This window comes from Trachymyrmex cornetzi, unplaced genomic scaffold (assembly GCF_001594075.2).
Source record: "Trachymyrmex cornetzi isolate Tcor2-1 unplaced genomic scaffold, Tcor1.1 scaffold127, whole genome shotgun sequence".
Taxonomy (NCBI): Eukaryota; Metazoa; Arthropoda; class Insecta; order Hymenoptera; family Formicidae; genus Trachymyrmex; species Trachymyrmex cornetzi.
Window position 1 is genome coordinate 1710518 of NW_017295839.1, and position 16911 is coordinate 1727428.

At 31.2% G+C, this 16911-nt stretch overlaps 1 protein-coding gene across 1 annotated transcript; it reads left to right on the forward strand.

The window, feature by feature from the left end:
• Positions 1-1430: 1430 nt before the first annotated feature.
• LOC108770467 (insulin-degrading enzyme-like) lies at positions 1431-15697 on the forward strand. Its single transcript, XM_018522079.1, has 15 exons — positions 1431-1457; positions 4025-4222; positions 4681-5181; positions 5272-5474; positions 6498-6746; positions 9649-10029; positions 10296-10298; positions 10454-10563; positions 10887-11031; positions 11312-11422; positions 11756-11876; positions 12040-12246; positions 14031-14323; positions 15023-15232; positions 15408-15697. Exons 2-15 carry the CDS (start codon positions 4054-4056, stop codon positions 15618-15620), a joined length of 2916 nt encoding a protein of 971 aa, XP_018377581.1. The 5' UTR covers positions 1431-1457; positions 4025-4053; the 3' UTR covers positions 15621-15697.
• Positions 15698-16911: the final 1214 nt, after the last annotated feature.

A 16911-nucleotide genomic window follows, 5' to 3' on the forward strand; every position in this document is an offset into this window, starting at 1 on the left:
GCATAATTTTAGAAAAAACTTGACGCATTATTTTAAAGAAATTAATAAATCACTTGCCGTATTTAAGATAGTTCTTTATTAAACTCACACTGCACCGAAAGAGAGAGTTTTCTGAAATATCTCAGAAATAATCTTCCACAATGGACTCTTCCAAATTCAAACAAAAAAAAAAGAATCCCAAACTAGGGCGATTGAGAGTCGACGTGGTAATTAGTACGTAAAATTAATTCTTGACCTTTTTTTCCAATAATCTTTGAACGTTTCGACTCTCTATGGCGTCTTCTTCAGCAATACAAGCGTTACAAGACAGCGTTACGACACTCGATTGATTTGAAAAAAAAACATGCTTTAAGAAATGCTGCCGGTTAATCGAATTGAATGCAATGCTCCTCGTCCGGATTTGAATTTTCGAGAATTTTGCGCCCCTAACTTCAAACCATTCGACGCATTTAGAAAACTCATTAGTTGACTGAGCGCTCGCTGCTATTGGTATATTCTTCCAGAATTAAAAGTCTGATTGGATGTCTAGAATAATACACCAACAGGTGTAATTAGGGGCCGCGCGCAATCAAAGAAATAGAGAACAGAAAATAAGAATTTCAACCTATCAGGAACCACAGTACTGTAGAAATTGTGAAATACGCATGATGGTGAGTTGAATTCGGAACAGCCAATTTAAGCATCAAATCAAATGTGATCGCGCGACACGATAGCATCGTGGCACCGTATAACTTAACCTGTCGCACATCATAGGAGGCATCATATTAGGTTTGTCATCTCGCATGTTCCAACATCCAACATGCTCCTCTCTCTATCATAGTTTTTATTTATTCATTTAACCGTAAAACTATAATGGTATTACTTCTGATTGAGGTTACCGGTTGACGATTCTATTTTAGCCAATCACGATGGAGATGGTCCATGCTCGTTGCAACGTGATTATTCGCTAATATAGGACCGTCAATGGCAACCTTAATTGATAACCGGTGATATAAGTTGATTAGATCGGGCGAGTACAAGTGAGTGTAGAACTTCGAGTTGCTCCGACTATGCTATTCGTCAGATTCGTATCCGTCATCCGATGCTCCGATTGCTCCGATGTTTGTCACGCGCGCGTTAAAATACCGTGTGCCGCTCGTGTTCGCACAATCTCGCCTGATCTTCAGGTCCTACATTTCTTCGCAAACGCGAGTACGCCAATTGTCACTCGTCATCGTCCTACGTATACTTGACAAGAACACCGTTCCTATCATTCGCTGCGTCATCATTTGTTTACGTCGTTTATGAAATCGAAGTGGTTTAACACAATTGGCAATTTTGCGACTCCCTCAGTGGACGATTTCACGACAATATCGAAAGATTGTCAGAAGCTCTTCAAATTTCATTGATCTGTCGGTGTACTTATCCTCAAAACGGCGCCAAGTGGTTTTATCAGTGTCATTTTTTTTCTTTTCAAGGTAATATAATATCATTGTGTAAGACAATATTGCGCTGTTTCCTCATTATGGAAACATCGTGCGAGATAGAGAGAGAGAGAGAGAGAGAGAGAGAGAGAGAGAGACTGAGTGATGGGGAGGGAAGGGGAGTTAGTATGATTTAACGTATATACCGTATTTGCTCCGCGAAGCCATCACCAATGTTAGTAGTGGTGAGATTTAGGTATTATTTAAGGCGTCGTCTACAATACACAGAGTAAGAAATAAGAGTAAGAAATTGACCAATCACAGTCGATTATTCTTCTCATTCGACTGTGATTGGTCAATTTCTTACTCTTACTTCTTACTCCGTGTATTGTAGACGGGCCTTAATGTAGCATGCAGGGTACGATCTAAAATCAAACGCGCGCGCTTTCTTTTTACTATGGATTTATCGTGATTTATATGTAATCCTTTACTTTAAGTTAATATGCACTTACAAATTTTAACAACTGACAATTAAACATAGTAGTTGTTTAGCAAATTAAGCTTTAGGAAAAATGAATAATATTATTTATTTGATCAAACGTATACTGTTGATAGATTAATTAATATGGATATCTGAAATGCACATTTTATAGATATTACATCGCGATAAAAAATTCTTTATGGATGAATGTATATAAATATATATAAACATACATAAACATGTACAAACATTCATAAACATACGTAGTTATATATGGAATATGTCCATACATGTTTATACATTTTTGTTTCTTTTGTAACATCATTGTTTAGTGTAATAGAAATAATAATGAGAAATCATCAAAAATAATTAAAACGATAACTTTCATATTGTTTGTTGTAAAAAAAATTGCTCATATAAAATTATGTATAATTTTATATGCAACTATATATATGGGTAGTTGTTTTACATTTGTCCAAACCTATTTTTTTCTAAAAGGAATAATGGAAAAATTATCCTTTTCTTTTTAGATTTTCCCATTATTATTATTTTTATTATATATTGTGGCGAATTTATTGCCACTACCCCAGCTGCAATTTAAATATAAACGACAGTTTTTCTCTTATATAAAATAGCATATACGATTTCGCGAGAAATACAGAATATAGCTAAGTTCACGCGAAGGCTGCTCAGTTGTCGAGGCAGAAAAAAGAACAACACAGAGAGACAGGCACGAAACAGTTATACCGATAAGCGTAAACAGCGACAGCGAAAGCGAAAATAATCAACGACGCATTCTATAAACCGCATTTATTTATCGGAACATATGCCTAATAATCTGACAAGGCAGTCGAGAGCAAGATTACACATGCTGTAACCCGCAAAGGAAATGAGATGCAACCGCTGAATCTCGCGAAATAAACTAAACTACTAGATCGCGTATAATTTTAAACCGAGAATTCGAAACATCCTAGAACAGTCGAAAAACAAATCTTTTTCTCCGGGTATGAGGTCGAATAAGCAATAGAGAGAGGTGAGCGACACTTCTCTGGCTCTTGTCATGTCAAGTCGAGTAAGATAACGCACTCGAAAATAAAGACCTTAATTTTTGAGTAACTGGAGTCGATCAATGGCACTGGCCACACCATAACCATAGACCGAATCCCGTAGTACTACCAAAATATTAAAGAGTAAGTTTACATAGAAAGAAGGACTATGGACGTCAGATATATTCAATGTATAATTATGTATATGGTCGTGAATGTTCATACTACATGTTTATGTATGTTTATATACATATTCGAGCATAAAGATTTTTTTACCGCAATATAATTTTTATATTTCTTTTCTTTAAATTTGCTACGTACATATAAATACATCGATATTATTAAATAAAGAAAAGTATTACAATCATCAACTAAATTATTTTCTAGTGATATGTGTTACTTGATATGTGTTACCAATTGATTTTTTTTATCAATCGGCTTTTTTTCAATTATCTAAAGTTAAGTTTCCCTTGTTCCAATTTATTTGTTTCAACTTTCTGTTATTTTCCTACTTGTATAATTGCCATTTAAACATGATGGAATAAAGCAATGAGAGTCAAAGCATACTACATGTTTATATTTTGCATCTGTGCCGTTAGAACATAAATGGAAATTGTTGGACTTGAGATAAAAAAATTTGAAATAGACAAAGACTTGATTTGAGGCTAGAGAAAATATTTTGTATTAATAATAATAAACTATGGAAACTTATTTTCATAATCCATAAAAGAGTTTATATATATGGTACTATTGTCTTACATTTATACGTACATATTTAATATATAGAGTACAGCGGGGATATATTTGATCCATTTCTCATGATATTGTTTACGAATCTGAGCAGCGTATATTGAACATTTAAAGATCATACTTGTGCTCTTGAGAAGTAGTCATGATTGTATAACGTAGTTTTAAGCACTGCAGAAAAGATATTGCTTGTTTCCGTAAATTTCGTCTTACATTAGGACGTTGAAAATAACGGAATAACCACGCTGATTTAGAAAATTTTTCAGCATCGTCGATACATAGTGATATAATAGATTAACAAATTCATGCATTCTTAAAACACTTATTTGTATTTTCTTCATGTTTAGAAATCAAAATTTCTGAGTCTGTTGCGCCGATGATCAAAATGTCGACTGAACGTGTGGAAAGGCGATGTGATGATATAATAAAACACGAATATGACGACCGATTATACAGAGGTTTAGTACTAACTAATAAAATGAAAGTTCTTTTAATAAGCGATCCAACAATGATTAAAAGCGCTGCTGCAATGGACATTGATGTCGGTAATTAAATTATTTTGCTATTTGCTCGATATGTCTAGCTATTTTCATAAGAATATTTTTATAAAATCATTCTACACATATTATAAATTACAAAACAATTATAATCTACGGTCGATTTGGACGTTCACACGCTTTAAGCGCTTGTAATCATCATTCTTTGTCGTTCGTTAGAAGAAAATAAAAATAGAAGTACGGAAAAGCGCCGAAAGCGTCCAGATCAACCGCAGCAATATGGAGAAAACAGAATCCAGATCTTAAGCCTTTAGGCCACGATGTCAATATTTAGGTTTTTTTTTTTGGTCGTCTATGTATATTTTCCTTAACTACTTTATAATGTTAATATTGTTAACATTTTCTACTGGATTTAGTTGTATTTTGTAATGTGGTGGAACTAACATGATTTTATTAATAATTCTCAAAGTATTAATTTCGGCGTATAGAGATAAAATGTGTTACAGGCTTTATGTGCGATCCAGATGATCTACCTGGATTAGCGCACTTTTGCGAGCATATGTTGTTCCTAGGAACGAAGAAATATCCTCAACAGGATGATTACATTCAATTTCTGTCACAGAATGGTGGTACGTGGAGAGCAATATCAGATTTTGATTTCACCTCGTATCGTTTCGATATACCTCCCGAGAAGTTAGAAGGGGCATTAGATCGTTTTGCTCAATTTTTCATAGCGCCTCTCTTTACGGAGTACTTGACTGAGCTAGAACTAAATGCCATAAATTTAGAATACGAGAAATATTTAGCGGATGATTCGAGGCGATTTGGGCAATTATATAGATCATCTGCGAGCTCAGATCATCCCTTTTCAAAATTCGGCGTAGGGAATAGAGAAACATTAAGCACAATACCGAAACAAAAGGGCATTAATGTTCGAAATAAACTACTAGAATTTTATGAAAAATATTATTCTGCAAATATTATGTCACTGTCTGTTCTTGGCAAAGGTACGACGATAATTTATTGAATCTATTTATGACTGGAACATCTGAAAACATTTACTATGTATTATATCAACAAATGTATTTTCTATTTAGAGAGTTTAGATGAACTCGAAAAGATGGTAGTGAATCTGTTTTGTGAGGTACGAAACAAGGAAATTGAAGTTCCAATATGGTCTGAACATCCATTCAAGGATGAACATTTTCGTACTATGTGGTACGTTGTTCCGATAAAGGATGTGAGGTACTTAAACATTTCATTTCTTTTACCAGACCTGCGTCAACATTACCGGTCGAAGGTAATATAATACACGTTTCTTTTGACTTTGATACTTTAAATGAATATTATATCTTATTGTTAGTCCTTTTTTTAAGTATAATTACAAAAGAAAACATTAAAACGATATTAGATATTTTCCGCAATTTGTTGGTTGAATACAAACGCTCTTTTAAAATTGTTCCATTACATTACAATTTTAACAAATTGACTGTTAAAGTTGCAAGAAAGGGCTATTTTTAGATATTTTGTAATATTATAACTACGATATGTGATGTGCTGGTACAATTTCAAAAATCGGGGTCGTATTTAGCGTTCTTTTTAAATTCCGGGAATGAGCTGCTTCGTTACAATATTCGAAAAACGGTCAATTTTTGTCGAACAGTGCTTTATATACATACTCACACGCCCACACATACGGTGGCTTATGTATATATATATATATATATATATGTATATACATACGGTATTTAATAAGTTTTGACAAAACGCTGATGTGTAGATAGTGAACTAAACTGAGACAACAAGTTCTTTACCATTTTGCAATTTTCGCAAATTTCTTTTGAGTTACCTATTGAGCAGAGTGTCTATACATCTAATAGACGTACAATACAAGTTTAAGATATCTTAAGCACCTATAAAAAAGTTTTTTAAGAAACATCTTTAAAATATTTTATAAAGAACTCTCAAGGAGACCTTAAAATTCTCTCTCTCTCTCTCTCTCTCTCTCTCTCTCTCTCTCTCTCTCTCTCATGTTACTGTCAGTAATTTTCCCCTCTTATTCGTCTATCTTCAAAAATTAATATCTCGTTAACTATTGTGATAATTGCAAAAGGTTGAAGGACTTATCGACTCAGTTTTGTCCACTCTACATGTCCACAAACTCTGTCTGAAGAATTATCGGACACCTTATATATAAGAACACCTTGTATATGTGTGCGAGTTCGCGCGCATGAGCGTATGCGTACGCGCGAGCATGCGTGTTTGTGATGGGCGTGCATGCGTGTGTATACTTATATTTTTTTGCTGTTATTTGTCAATATAGCCTATGCATTACGTTTCTCATTTGCTTGGACATCAAGGAGAAGGCTCATTATTATCAGTTCTGAAAGCTAAGGAAAGATGTATCTCGCTAGGATGCGAAATATTTTATACAGTCAAAGGTTTCAGTATTTTCAATATCTGTGTCGATTTGACCGAAGAAGGTATTAAGCATACCGAAGATATTGTTCTAATGGTGTTTCAATATATCAATATGCTTAACTTGAAAGGACCAATCAAATGGATCTACGAAGTAATTGACGAAACAAATTATAATTTTATGTAGATTGTTCGGAAAATTATCCTATCACAATTCACCAGACATTTTGCACCTCAATACCGAACCTGCTTAAAATTTTCTATAAAATTATATAGGAAAATACAGAATTTATACAGGTTTTTGTAGTTTTTAATAGTTTCTATAGTAGCACACGATAACGGCTATGGAAACTCTACAGTTATCAATAAGATTCTATGAGTATAATTTTCTACAGAGTTCTTCATATTAAACTCTTATTAGTCTTAATTTTAATGACATTTTATGTAAAGTACCTACATACAGATACCTATGGTTTCCAAATAAAAGTCTTAATGTTCTTTATGGGAAACTACTTATAACCGTCGGCTGACCAATGTGTTTCAATAAATTTTGTCTTATAAGTTTTTATAGTGAATTTACTAGAGACTATCAATTTTGTTCTACAAATTTTTCAAGTCTGTCGATTGGTTATAGGACAAAGAGGTCCGAGATCATCTCTGTCTTGCAGCCAATTAACACGCTTAAAAAATCGGCCATACGACAAAAAACGGACTCATGTAATATTGGCCTAAGTGTTCTATTGGTAATAAAAGGAAATATCCACTGTAATGCTTATGGTTTATAATACTTTTTTAATTTCTCGGATATAAAATTATGATAAATAATTATTCAGAAAACGCCCCTCACCCTAAATTTTAATGGAATTATGCTCATTCGACGCGTTTTTGCACGAAACGAAAAAACCAGTAGTAAAATGTTATGCCTAGGCCCTTCGCGAACCGAGATATTAAGTGTTAAAGTTGACTATTGATATTAGGAAATCTGTCACACCGACTTAATGCAGCACTGTGTATGTAGGGTAGGTAGTCCTACAGTGAACCAGTAGTACACTGTGAACCATTGCGATATTTCGTAAATGCGTTGTTATCAGATTGTGCTGCTGTTATGCAGCGACTCACATTTGAACCCCTTCTCGGCTCCCCAGTCGACTGGCAGATCGCGCCAAGGACGACCATGTAATGTCACATTTTAAGAATATTGGGTTGCAAAGTAAATTTTTTTTCATAAGTTTTACGTATTTTTTATGTTTTGTAGTTATACCTATTATTTTTTTCATTGTGCAATAGTATTTTACGTACACGTTTGGCTTTATTATTCTGTAAGCAATTTTTGCTGTTACGTTATTTTGTCACATTATTTAGGAGATTATCATGGAAAAGGTTAGGAGGTCTTCAATGAATCATTTTGACGTAGTGAACGATGAACCATGGTATATTGTAGACCACATAACCTTTTTTACGATAACCTTCAAAATAATAATTCATTGAAATAATTATTTAGAATACGGCCCATCCCCTCAACTAAAATTTCAATAAAAATATATTCATTTCCCTCAAAATGAAAGAAAAACGCGGTGATCGGCCTTGTGAACCTTTACTACCTTATAATTATCTATTTTATAAATACACATTTTAAAATATAGCAAAACTAAAATAATCCCAACAATTCGCAGTATAAAACATGTAGTTCATTATTAAAAATAGCATGATTCATTGTGTATCAATCCTTGTACACAATGAACCATTTCTCGTTTTATAAAATAATCGAAATTGTAACTAAACTTCAGGGATAACTTTAAAAAGTTATTATTTACAGTATGTAGTCAACTAAATTCATAAACTGTATGCAAAAATTCAGACCTTCAATTCAATAATTGAGAGAAATACGAGCCTCTGAAATTTACATGGTTCGTTGTTGGACCACTTACCCTACACATATTTTAGTCGGCATATGTATTTCGAATCGTTACCTCACCTCCGATTTTAATGAAATTTGGCTCATTCGAATCGTTTTTACTTAAAACGAAAGACCGCTCTGTTTTTGCTATGTGCGAAAAGTTAACTTTTAATAGTTTTTAATAAATTTAAAAAATTAACTTTTCACACATAATTTTTTTTGCAAAGTTAACTTTTCGAGCATAATTTCATTGAAATTGAAGGTGAGGGAAGTCTTTTAAATAATTACTTAAATTCACTTATACGAGAAATAGATCGTGATTTTCATGGATTCAGATAAATTAAAATATCTTTGTGTCACTCCTTTTCAATGATTATCCCAGTAAATTAAGATGTATTGAAAAGAATCCATTTCTTAATTAATTTTATTCCTTTATAGAATTTGCATGAAGATTATTTTCTATGCCTTTCAATCCAAAAATTACCCCAGTTTTTAATACTTTTCAGTTCTAAATTGGAATAGAAAATGTAGTTTTCAATCCAGTTGAAAAACAAAAATTTTTTTTTATTTTCCATTAAAAATTTTATGCATTCAAATCAATCATAACGGATTAAAATTTTCAATCCATTGAAATTAAGCGAAACTTTTTTGATTGAAAAGGATTAGACTTACTTTCTTCTAATCTCGTATTATGGACAAAAATGGATTTAAAGCTCTCAAACCTGTATTGGAATAAAAGAGTAAGAATTACATCATTCAAACCTTTGTCATGGATTAAAATGAATTGCATGGCTTATTTTTTTCGTAAAACTTTTTTTTGATTAAAAGAAATACAAATTCTGTAGATTCAATCCCACGTCATGGATTAAAATGAATTGCGTAACTTATTTTTTTGGTAAAACTTTTTTTTTGATTGAAAGGAATAGGAATCCCGTAGTTTCAATTCCAAGTCATCGATTAAAATAGATTCAAACATTGATTGGATTGAAATGGATTTAAAAAATCAAGAATTTGGATTCAGCAATAACCAAATGAATCTGTTTCAATCTATTTCATTCTTTTTCTGGATACTGGTTATAGAACTTTTTTATAGTACTCTATAGTAAATTTTAAACAGGATATTAAATATAAAATGATATGTATTTTTGTATATTTGCAGGAATATAAAAATATTGACAATATAAACTACCGTTTTAAAGGAAAGATTCCGCCTCATGATCATGTGACATTTACAGCTAGAGCGTTGCAAAATTGTACCATGAATGAAATTTTGTGCGCGCAAATCGATTGGCGGCCGGACGTAATCGAGGAAGTAATGAAGTATTTGATCCCGCAAAATGTTAGGATTCACATAATTGCAAAAGCATATGAAAATATAACTGATGAAATTGAAAGCTGGTATGGCACTAAATATAAGAAAGTGAAGATATCCAAGGAAATAATGGACATGTGGAATTCCCCTGGCTTTAACGACGACCTGAAATTGCCTCACAAAAATAAATTTATACCAACTATATTTGATATCAAGCCACTAACTAACGTAATTAAAAATACTATTTTTGGTAATATTAATTCTTGATCACATTGTGATACTGAAAACCAAAATCTCCATGAACCATTAACTATAACGTGAAATTTGATATGAAATAGAATTTAAATAATGTTAGAGTAACTTATAATAAATTATATTTCTTTTACACATGAATAGTTTTTATGTAATAATCACGTGTGAAGTGCGTTTGAATATATATTTCTGTACTAATTTTACAAAAATATATGTTTGTATTTAGATTAATTTATGCACAGAAAGTTAAGAGATTATTATGTAAATAAGAAAAATGAGATGCAATAATTTTGGCTTTGACTTGTCTTTGTACATGAAAGATCGTTTGGTCTATTGTATGCGATCTCATTATGTATATATTTGCAAATCATTGCATATATTAACAAGTGAAATTTTACAGGTTGAAAAGTTTCCCATTATTTTGGGGGACACACCATTTGTAAGACTTTGGTATAAACAGGACAATGAATTTCCTGTGCCTCTAGCAAGCATGAACTTCCTTTTCTCTAGGCATGTATTAGTTGAACGTGAAAGATATTGCTGTTCTAATCGAATATGTGTAATACTGAAATATTTTTAAATATAATTTTGAAATATTCTGGCAACTTAAATGATTTTAATTATTAATTTACTAAATAATGATATTAATAGATACTCATATGAATCTTAATATCATTTATATGTTGGTTATGACTGGAACTATTAAAAACAAATTAACTTAATTTTGCAATTATGGTTTTTAAAATATTATTATTTAAAGATGAGAATGTAATTTCTTATGACAAAAAATTATTTTCTATAATTATGTACAATGTTTGGTCTCTATTTTATAGCCCATTTGTCTTTGTGGATCCAGTTTGTTTCAATTACAGTTATATATTTATTAAGCTATTTTATGATTCTCTTAACGAATATATGTATGTTGCTAATTTAGCTGGTTTACGATGCGAATTTAATGTTTGTTATTTTGGAATAACAGTGAGTACATACATAATAACAATAATAAGATATAATGTATATTATTTAAATAAATTTGAATGTTTATTTAATGAAATTATTGTTCAATTTGTTATTAATATTAATATTATTTAAAACAAATACCATTTCACACATATACATAAATTGCTTATTCAGAAATCATTTAGTTCTAATTTGTTTTTCGTCGATATACTCAATTCTATTCCTATATAATAATGTTTGTCAACTCTTTTATAAAAATATATTCATAATCTAAAAGAAATATCAATTCTTTTCATAGCTCTTTATAGATGGTTATGATAACAAACAACATGTGATGTTAGAAAAAATTTTGGATCGAATGATAAATTTTAAGGTTGATCGGAAGAGATTTGAAATCCAAAAGGAAGAAGTACGTACATTAAATATATATACAATCGACATTTTTAATTTAATTAACCCTTATCATACCATCTATAATTTGGTGCCTCATCCATACCATCAAGTGTCACTTCAAATCTCTTCGTTTTTTCACTTCTACAAAATAATTTAAAAATTCTCTAAAAATTCACCAACTTTCAACTTTCTAGAATGAATATTGACTCTTTAATTTGGAAAATAATAAAATGTAGTATAATTTATAATTATCTCAAAGAAATTTGCACAAACAGGAATCGCTCGGTCACTAGTTACCCACATTAGTACGGTAAGGATTAAGTAACATATTTATGTAGAATTATTACAGTATATCAGGAGTTTGAAAAATTTCGCTGCTGAAGACCCTTATAAACGTGCTGACTATTATCATTTAAACCTTTTAATTAAGCAAGGTTTTCTCCAGAATGAATTGTTGGACGCTACAACCTGTAAGTATAAGAGAGAACTTGTGTACCTTTTGTAAAAAGTTATTTTCTTTTCTCTTTCTTTCTTATACATTTCTTTTAGTTCTTAGCACAATTACAGCACATATTAATGGCATATAATTAATATTTCTATGATGTATTTATGATTATATTATTTATTCTATAGATTTAAATGTCGTGGCATTGCACCAATTTATATCACATCTACTCAGTAAGGTACACGTCGAGTGCTTAATATATGGTAATATGACTGTAACGGAAGCTACAGATATATTTAAACTAATTGAGTCTAAGTTGACAACTGGGGTGCCCGACATAGAACCATTGTTAAAACGGGAACAAGTAATACCCCGTGAAATTAAACTAGAAAATGGTAAGCGTATAACGTATAAAATTTCGTTTATGATATTATGAAAAAATTAATATGTTTACGCCGATTGTACTTACTTTAATTTTCTCACGGAACAAGAAGGAAATCAAACTCAAGAATTTAAAGTGGCCTTCGGTTTTAAAAAATGTACATCGAGAATATTAAAGGGACAGTTGGAAATATTGTCTGTACCACATGATAGGGTAACTCCGGGAAATACGCCGCGCTGGGATTTATGTCCCAGAAGTCAGAAAAAATAGAAGGAGTGGGGGTAATTTTCCAGCAACTACACTGTTGCATGTCTTTATGTTATGTTAGTATTTTATTATGATTTCAGTTTCTTACTATTAATATTAATGAAATTATTGTAAGTTGAATCGATTTGTCACTACTTTAAGTAGAACCAACTTAATTACAATAAACATAAAATGATTACTGTAGGACGCGCGAAAGATTTAATAGTTTTTCGTGATGCATGAGTGTAGAAGAATAGTATAGCATGTTGTATAACAAAATACATGTACTTTGCTCTTACATTTTTTGTTTAGTTTGTTTAATACCGGCATATATTTTTGTCTTGTATATCCTACCTGTTTAGGATACGTGGCATTTTTAACGGGCGAGATTTGTGTCCAAAGCATACCAAATGCACAGATTGAATTCAATGCACTAAGTACAATAAACGCATTACATGAAATATGTACCTCATGTCATAATACTTTTAATACATGTGGCAAGATTGTAATTATTATTCATTACTTCATATACATGTTTATCATTCTTATTCCTTAAAAAACTTTATAAACGCATTTTATAGGTCATAGTGTCTTTTTACGTCTTATTTATATGCATTATTTGTAAATTTTTTATGAGCCACACGTACACCTCCCCCCTCACCCTATGAGTAGCAATACATTACACCCTACGGGATATACGGAAAAATGCAAGGGTTCAAAGGGTTCATTTTTTAATACGAAATATAAATATTTCGAATTTCTAATATTTTTCACATAATATTAGACAGTACAAAGTTTTTACTGATACAGATGTTTACTTTAAATATAGAAAATAATACTTAATAAATTAAGATTTTGATAGGTGCAGCGTATATACCGGAGTTACCCTAATATGCACGGATTACACATATATGTACGTTTTATTTTGTTTCGGAAATTCTAACTTATATAAAATGTTATTTTATTTGATTAAAATGTGAATGCATCAATGAGCTCAATGTTTCAAACACCTAATACCTGCAAGCGCACACGAACTGTTGGTAAAATCTTTTAGTTCAAAGTTTTTCTCGGACAAGTTTAGTCGGATCTGTTCTTCCATAAAATGATTTTCCGAAGCTCGAAATCGAACCTAACTTTTCACGACTGCTTGAAATTGGTCTCCATTCTACTGCATGGATTTGTTTAAACCGAAAGGAAAGTAGAGAGGAGAGCAAAGCTTTAATTTTTTTGTTTAAAGTCAAAATAACGTTGATACAATCGGTCTTTAAAGAATACCAACATTAAAAATTTTAGTATTTCTAATTTCTAAGTTTCGTATAAATGCAAGGTTTATTGTAGAAAAAATACAAAAATATGAAAATGAACAACCTAATCTATTTCAATATAAAACTGAAATTTGTGGAAGTAACAGAAAATTCTTTGTTATTGAAGTAACATTTATTTATCTATAATAAAATTTTTATCTTTGAAATTAGATTAGGTCTTAAGTTAATATTGTCTATATGATTTAATATGTAACAATTTATAATATCATGTAATATCTGTTTACAGATTGTCATTTTCTGTTTGAAGCAGAAAATAATGTCCATAAATGTTCCTGTACAATGGTATATTATCCAACTGGTTTACAATCAACAGAGTCGAATATGCTCTTAGAGCTCTTAGCTCAAATTATCGAGGTACCTTGCTTCGATACTTTAAGAACTAAGGAGCAATTGGGGTATGCTGTATTTTGTGGTCCTCATAAATTGAGTGGAACGCAAGGCTTACGAATCAGTATAAAAAGTGATAAACACCCGCAATATGTCGAAAAACGAATCAATTCATTTTTAGACTCCATGTTGGTAAGTATAATAATGTCTTACATGGTAAAAAATATTGTGTATTTGTATTGCAATCCACTTATGTTCTCGTTAACCGTCTATGTTGAATTTTTTAGCATATTCGAGTGTTAATTTAATATAATGATTATGAAATTTGAAAATTTTTTGTTAAATTGATATTCAATGTTTCTTAGTGTTAAATGAATTATATGATATACATAATTTATGAGTAAGTGAGCAAGTAACATAAAATCAATGTGCTTTAAAACGTAAATTTAAAAATAAATGAATGAAATACTTGTTAATTTAATTTATCATAAATGTCAATTATACTAAAAAAATAAACTTTTGTTTGCAAACTGTATCAGTATTATCATTTTTATGAACGTTTTTTAATAAATGATATCCATGTTGTTTTCTAACACATTCATCTTATGTTCAATAGACACAAAAATTTGAGTGAACTGTTTGGGACATATGACATGTGTTATATTCCATAATCCATCCAATTCATAAATTTCCCAACATTGTATTCGATAATAGTACATATTAATGCATTGTTGATGGAACTACATTTTCTTTTTTTACATTTGTCACATATTTGATTATAATATTATAATATCTTATAATATTATAATCAAATATATTACTCCATTTTTTATGTAATAATAAGAGGATGTACTTTTATTAAAATTAATATTACTAATAATTACATTCCAGTATCACATATCTGCCATGACAGAAGAGCAATTTGATGAAAATAAGAAAGCTTTAGCTACATCATATTTGGGAAAACTAAAAATCTTTGATACAAGGTGTAACTTGTATTGGAATGAGATTCTGACCCAACAATATAACTTCGATCGAGTCAATATTGAAGTAGCTTACTTAAAGACGATATCACGGCAGCAGTTACTTAAATTCTTTAAGGTAATTAATTTACTTTTATATTCAAAATATATCATTTAATGTTATTCCGAAAAGAAAATGTTTCATCGTAAGAACAAAAAATATAAAACGATTTTTTATTAGATATAATTTTTGAGAAAAGTACTTTAGTAGTTGAAAAATCAATATAATACATCTATCATATAAAATCTCCTAGGAAAATGTACATAGTAAGGATCGACGTAAATTGTCAATACATTTGATATCCACGGTGTCATCAGAAAAGAGTTCACCTGACACAATCGAAAAAACTGCCGATTTATCAACTAATGAAAAAGTTAAGAAAATCAACGATATATGGTCATTTAAAAATAGTCAATCTTTGTATCCTCTAATTAAACCGCTTGAAAAAATATTTTCTCAGGAATAGCGTACGCTCTTCTAAGTTATAAAGAAAGTGACGAGGTAATAGTGAATTAAACGAATGAATTTACCTACGCATAATTTTAGAAAAAACTTGACGCATTATTTTAAAGAAATTAATAAATCTCTTGCCGTATTTAAGATAGTTCTTTTTTAAACTGACACTGCACCGAAAGTTTTCTCAAATATCTCAGAAATAATCTTCCACAATGGACCCTCCCAAATTCAAACAAAGAAAAAAGAATCTCATACTAGGGCGATTGAGAGTCGGCGTGGTAATTAGTACGTAAAATTAATTCTTGAACTTTTATTCCAATAATCTTTGAACGTTTCGACTCTCTATGTCGTCTTCTTCAGCAATACAAGCGTTACAAGACAGCGTTACGGCACTCGATTGATTTGAAAAAAAACTTCGACTAACTTAAAATTAGTGATTATATAATCACTAATTTCAATCAATTAAACGAACAATTGTTGTATTATTTTATTGACGTAAACAGGAGTAGTTTATTGTAATTTAATATACGAGAAAAAAAGATTATCATGCTTTAAGAAATGCTGCCGGTTAATCGAATTGAATGCAATGCTCCTCGTCCGGATTTGAATTTTCGAGAATTTTGCGCCCCTAACTTCAAACCATTCGACGCATTTAGAAAACTCATTAGTTGACTGAGCGCTCGCTGCTATTGGTATATTCTTCCAGAATTAAAAGTCTGATTGGATGTCTAGAATAATACACCAACAGGTGTAATTAGGGGCCGCGCGCAATCAAAGAAATAGAGAACAGAAAATAAGAATTTCAACCTATCAGGAACCACAGTACTGTGGAAATTATGAAATACGCATGATGGTGGGTTGAATTCGGAACAGCCAATTTAAGCATCAAATCAAATGTGATCGTGCGACACGATAGCATCGTGGCACCGTATAACTTAACCTGTCGCACTTCATAGGAGGCATCATATTAGGTTTGTCATCTCGCATGTTCCAACATCCAACATGCTCCTCTCTCTATCATAGTTTTTATTTATTCATTTAACCGTAAAACTATAATGGTATTACTTCTGATTGAGGTTACCGGTTGACGATTCTATTTTAGCCAATCACGATGGAGATGGTCCATGCTCGTTGCAACGTGATTATTCGCTAATATAGGACCGTCAATGGCAACCTTAATTGATAACCGGTGATATAAGTTGATTAGATCGGGCGAGTACAAGTGAGTGTAGAACTTCGAGTTGCTCCGACTATGCTATTCGTCAGATTCGTATCCGTCATCCGATGCTCCGATTGCTCCG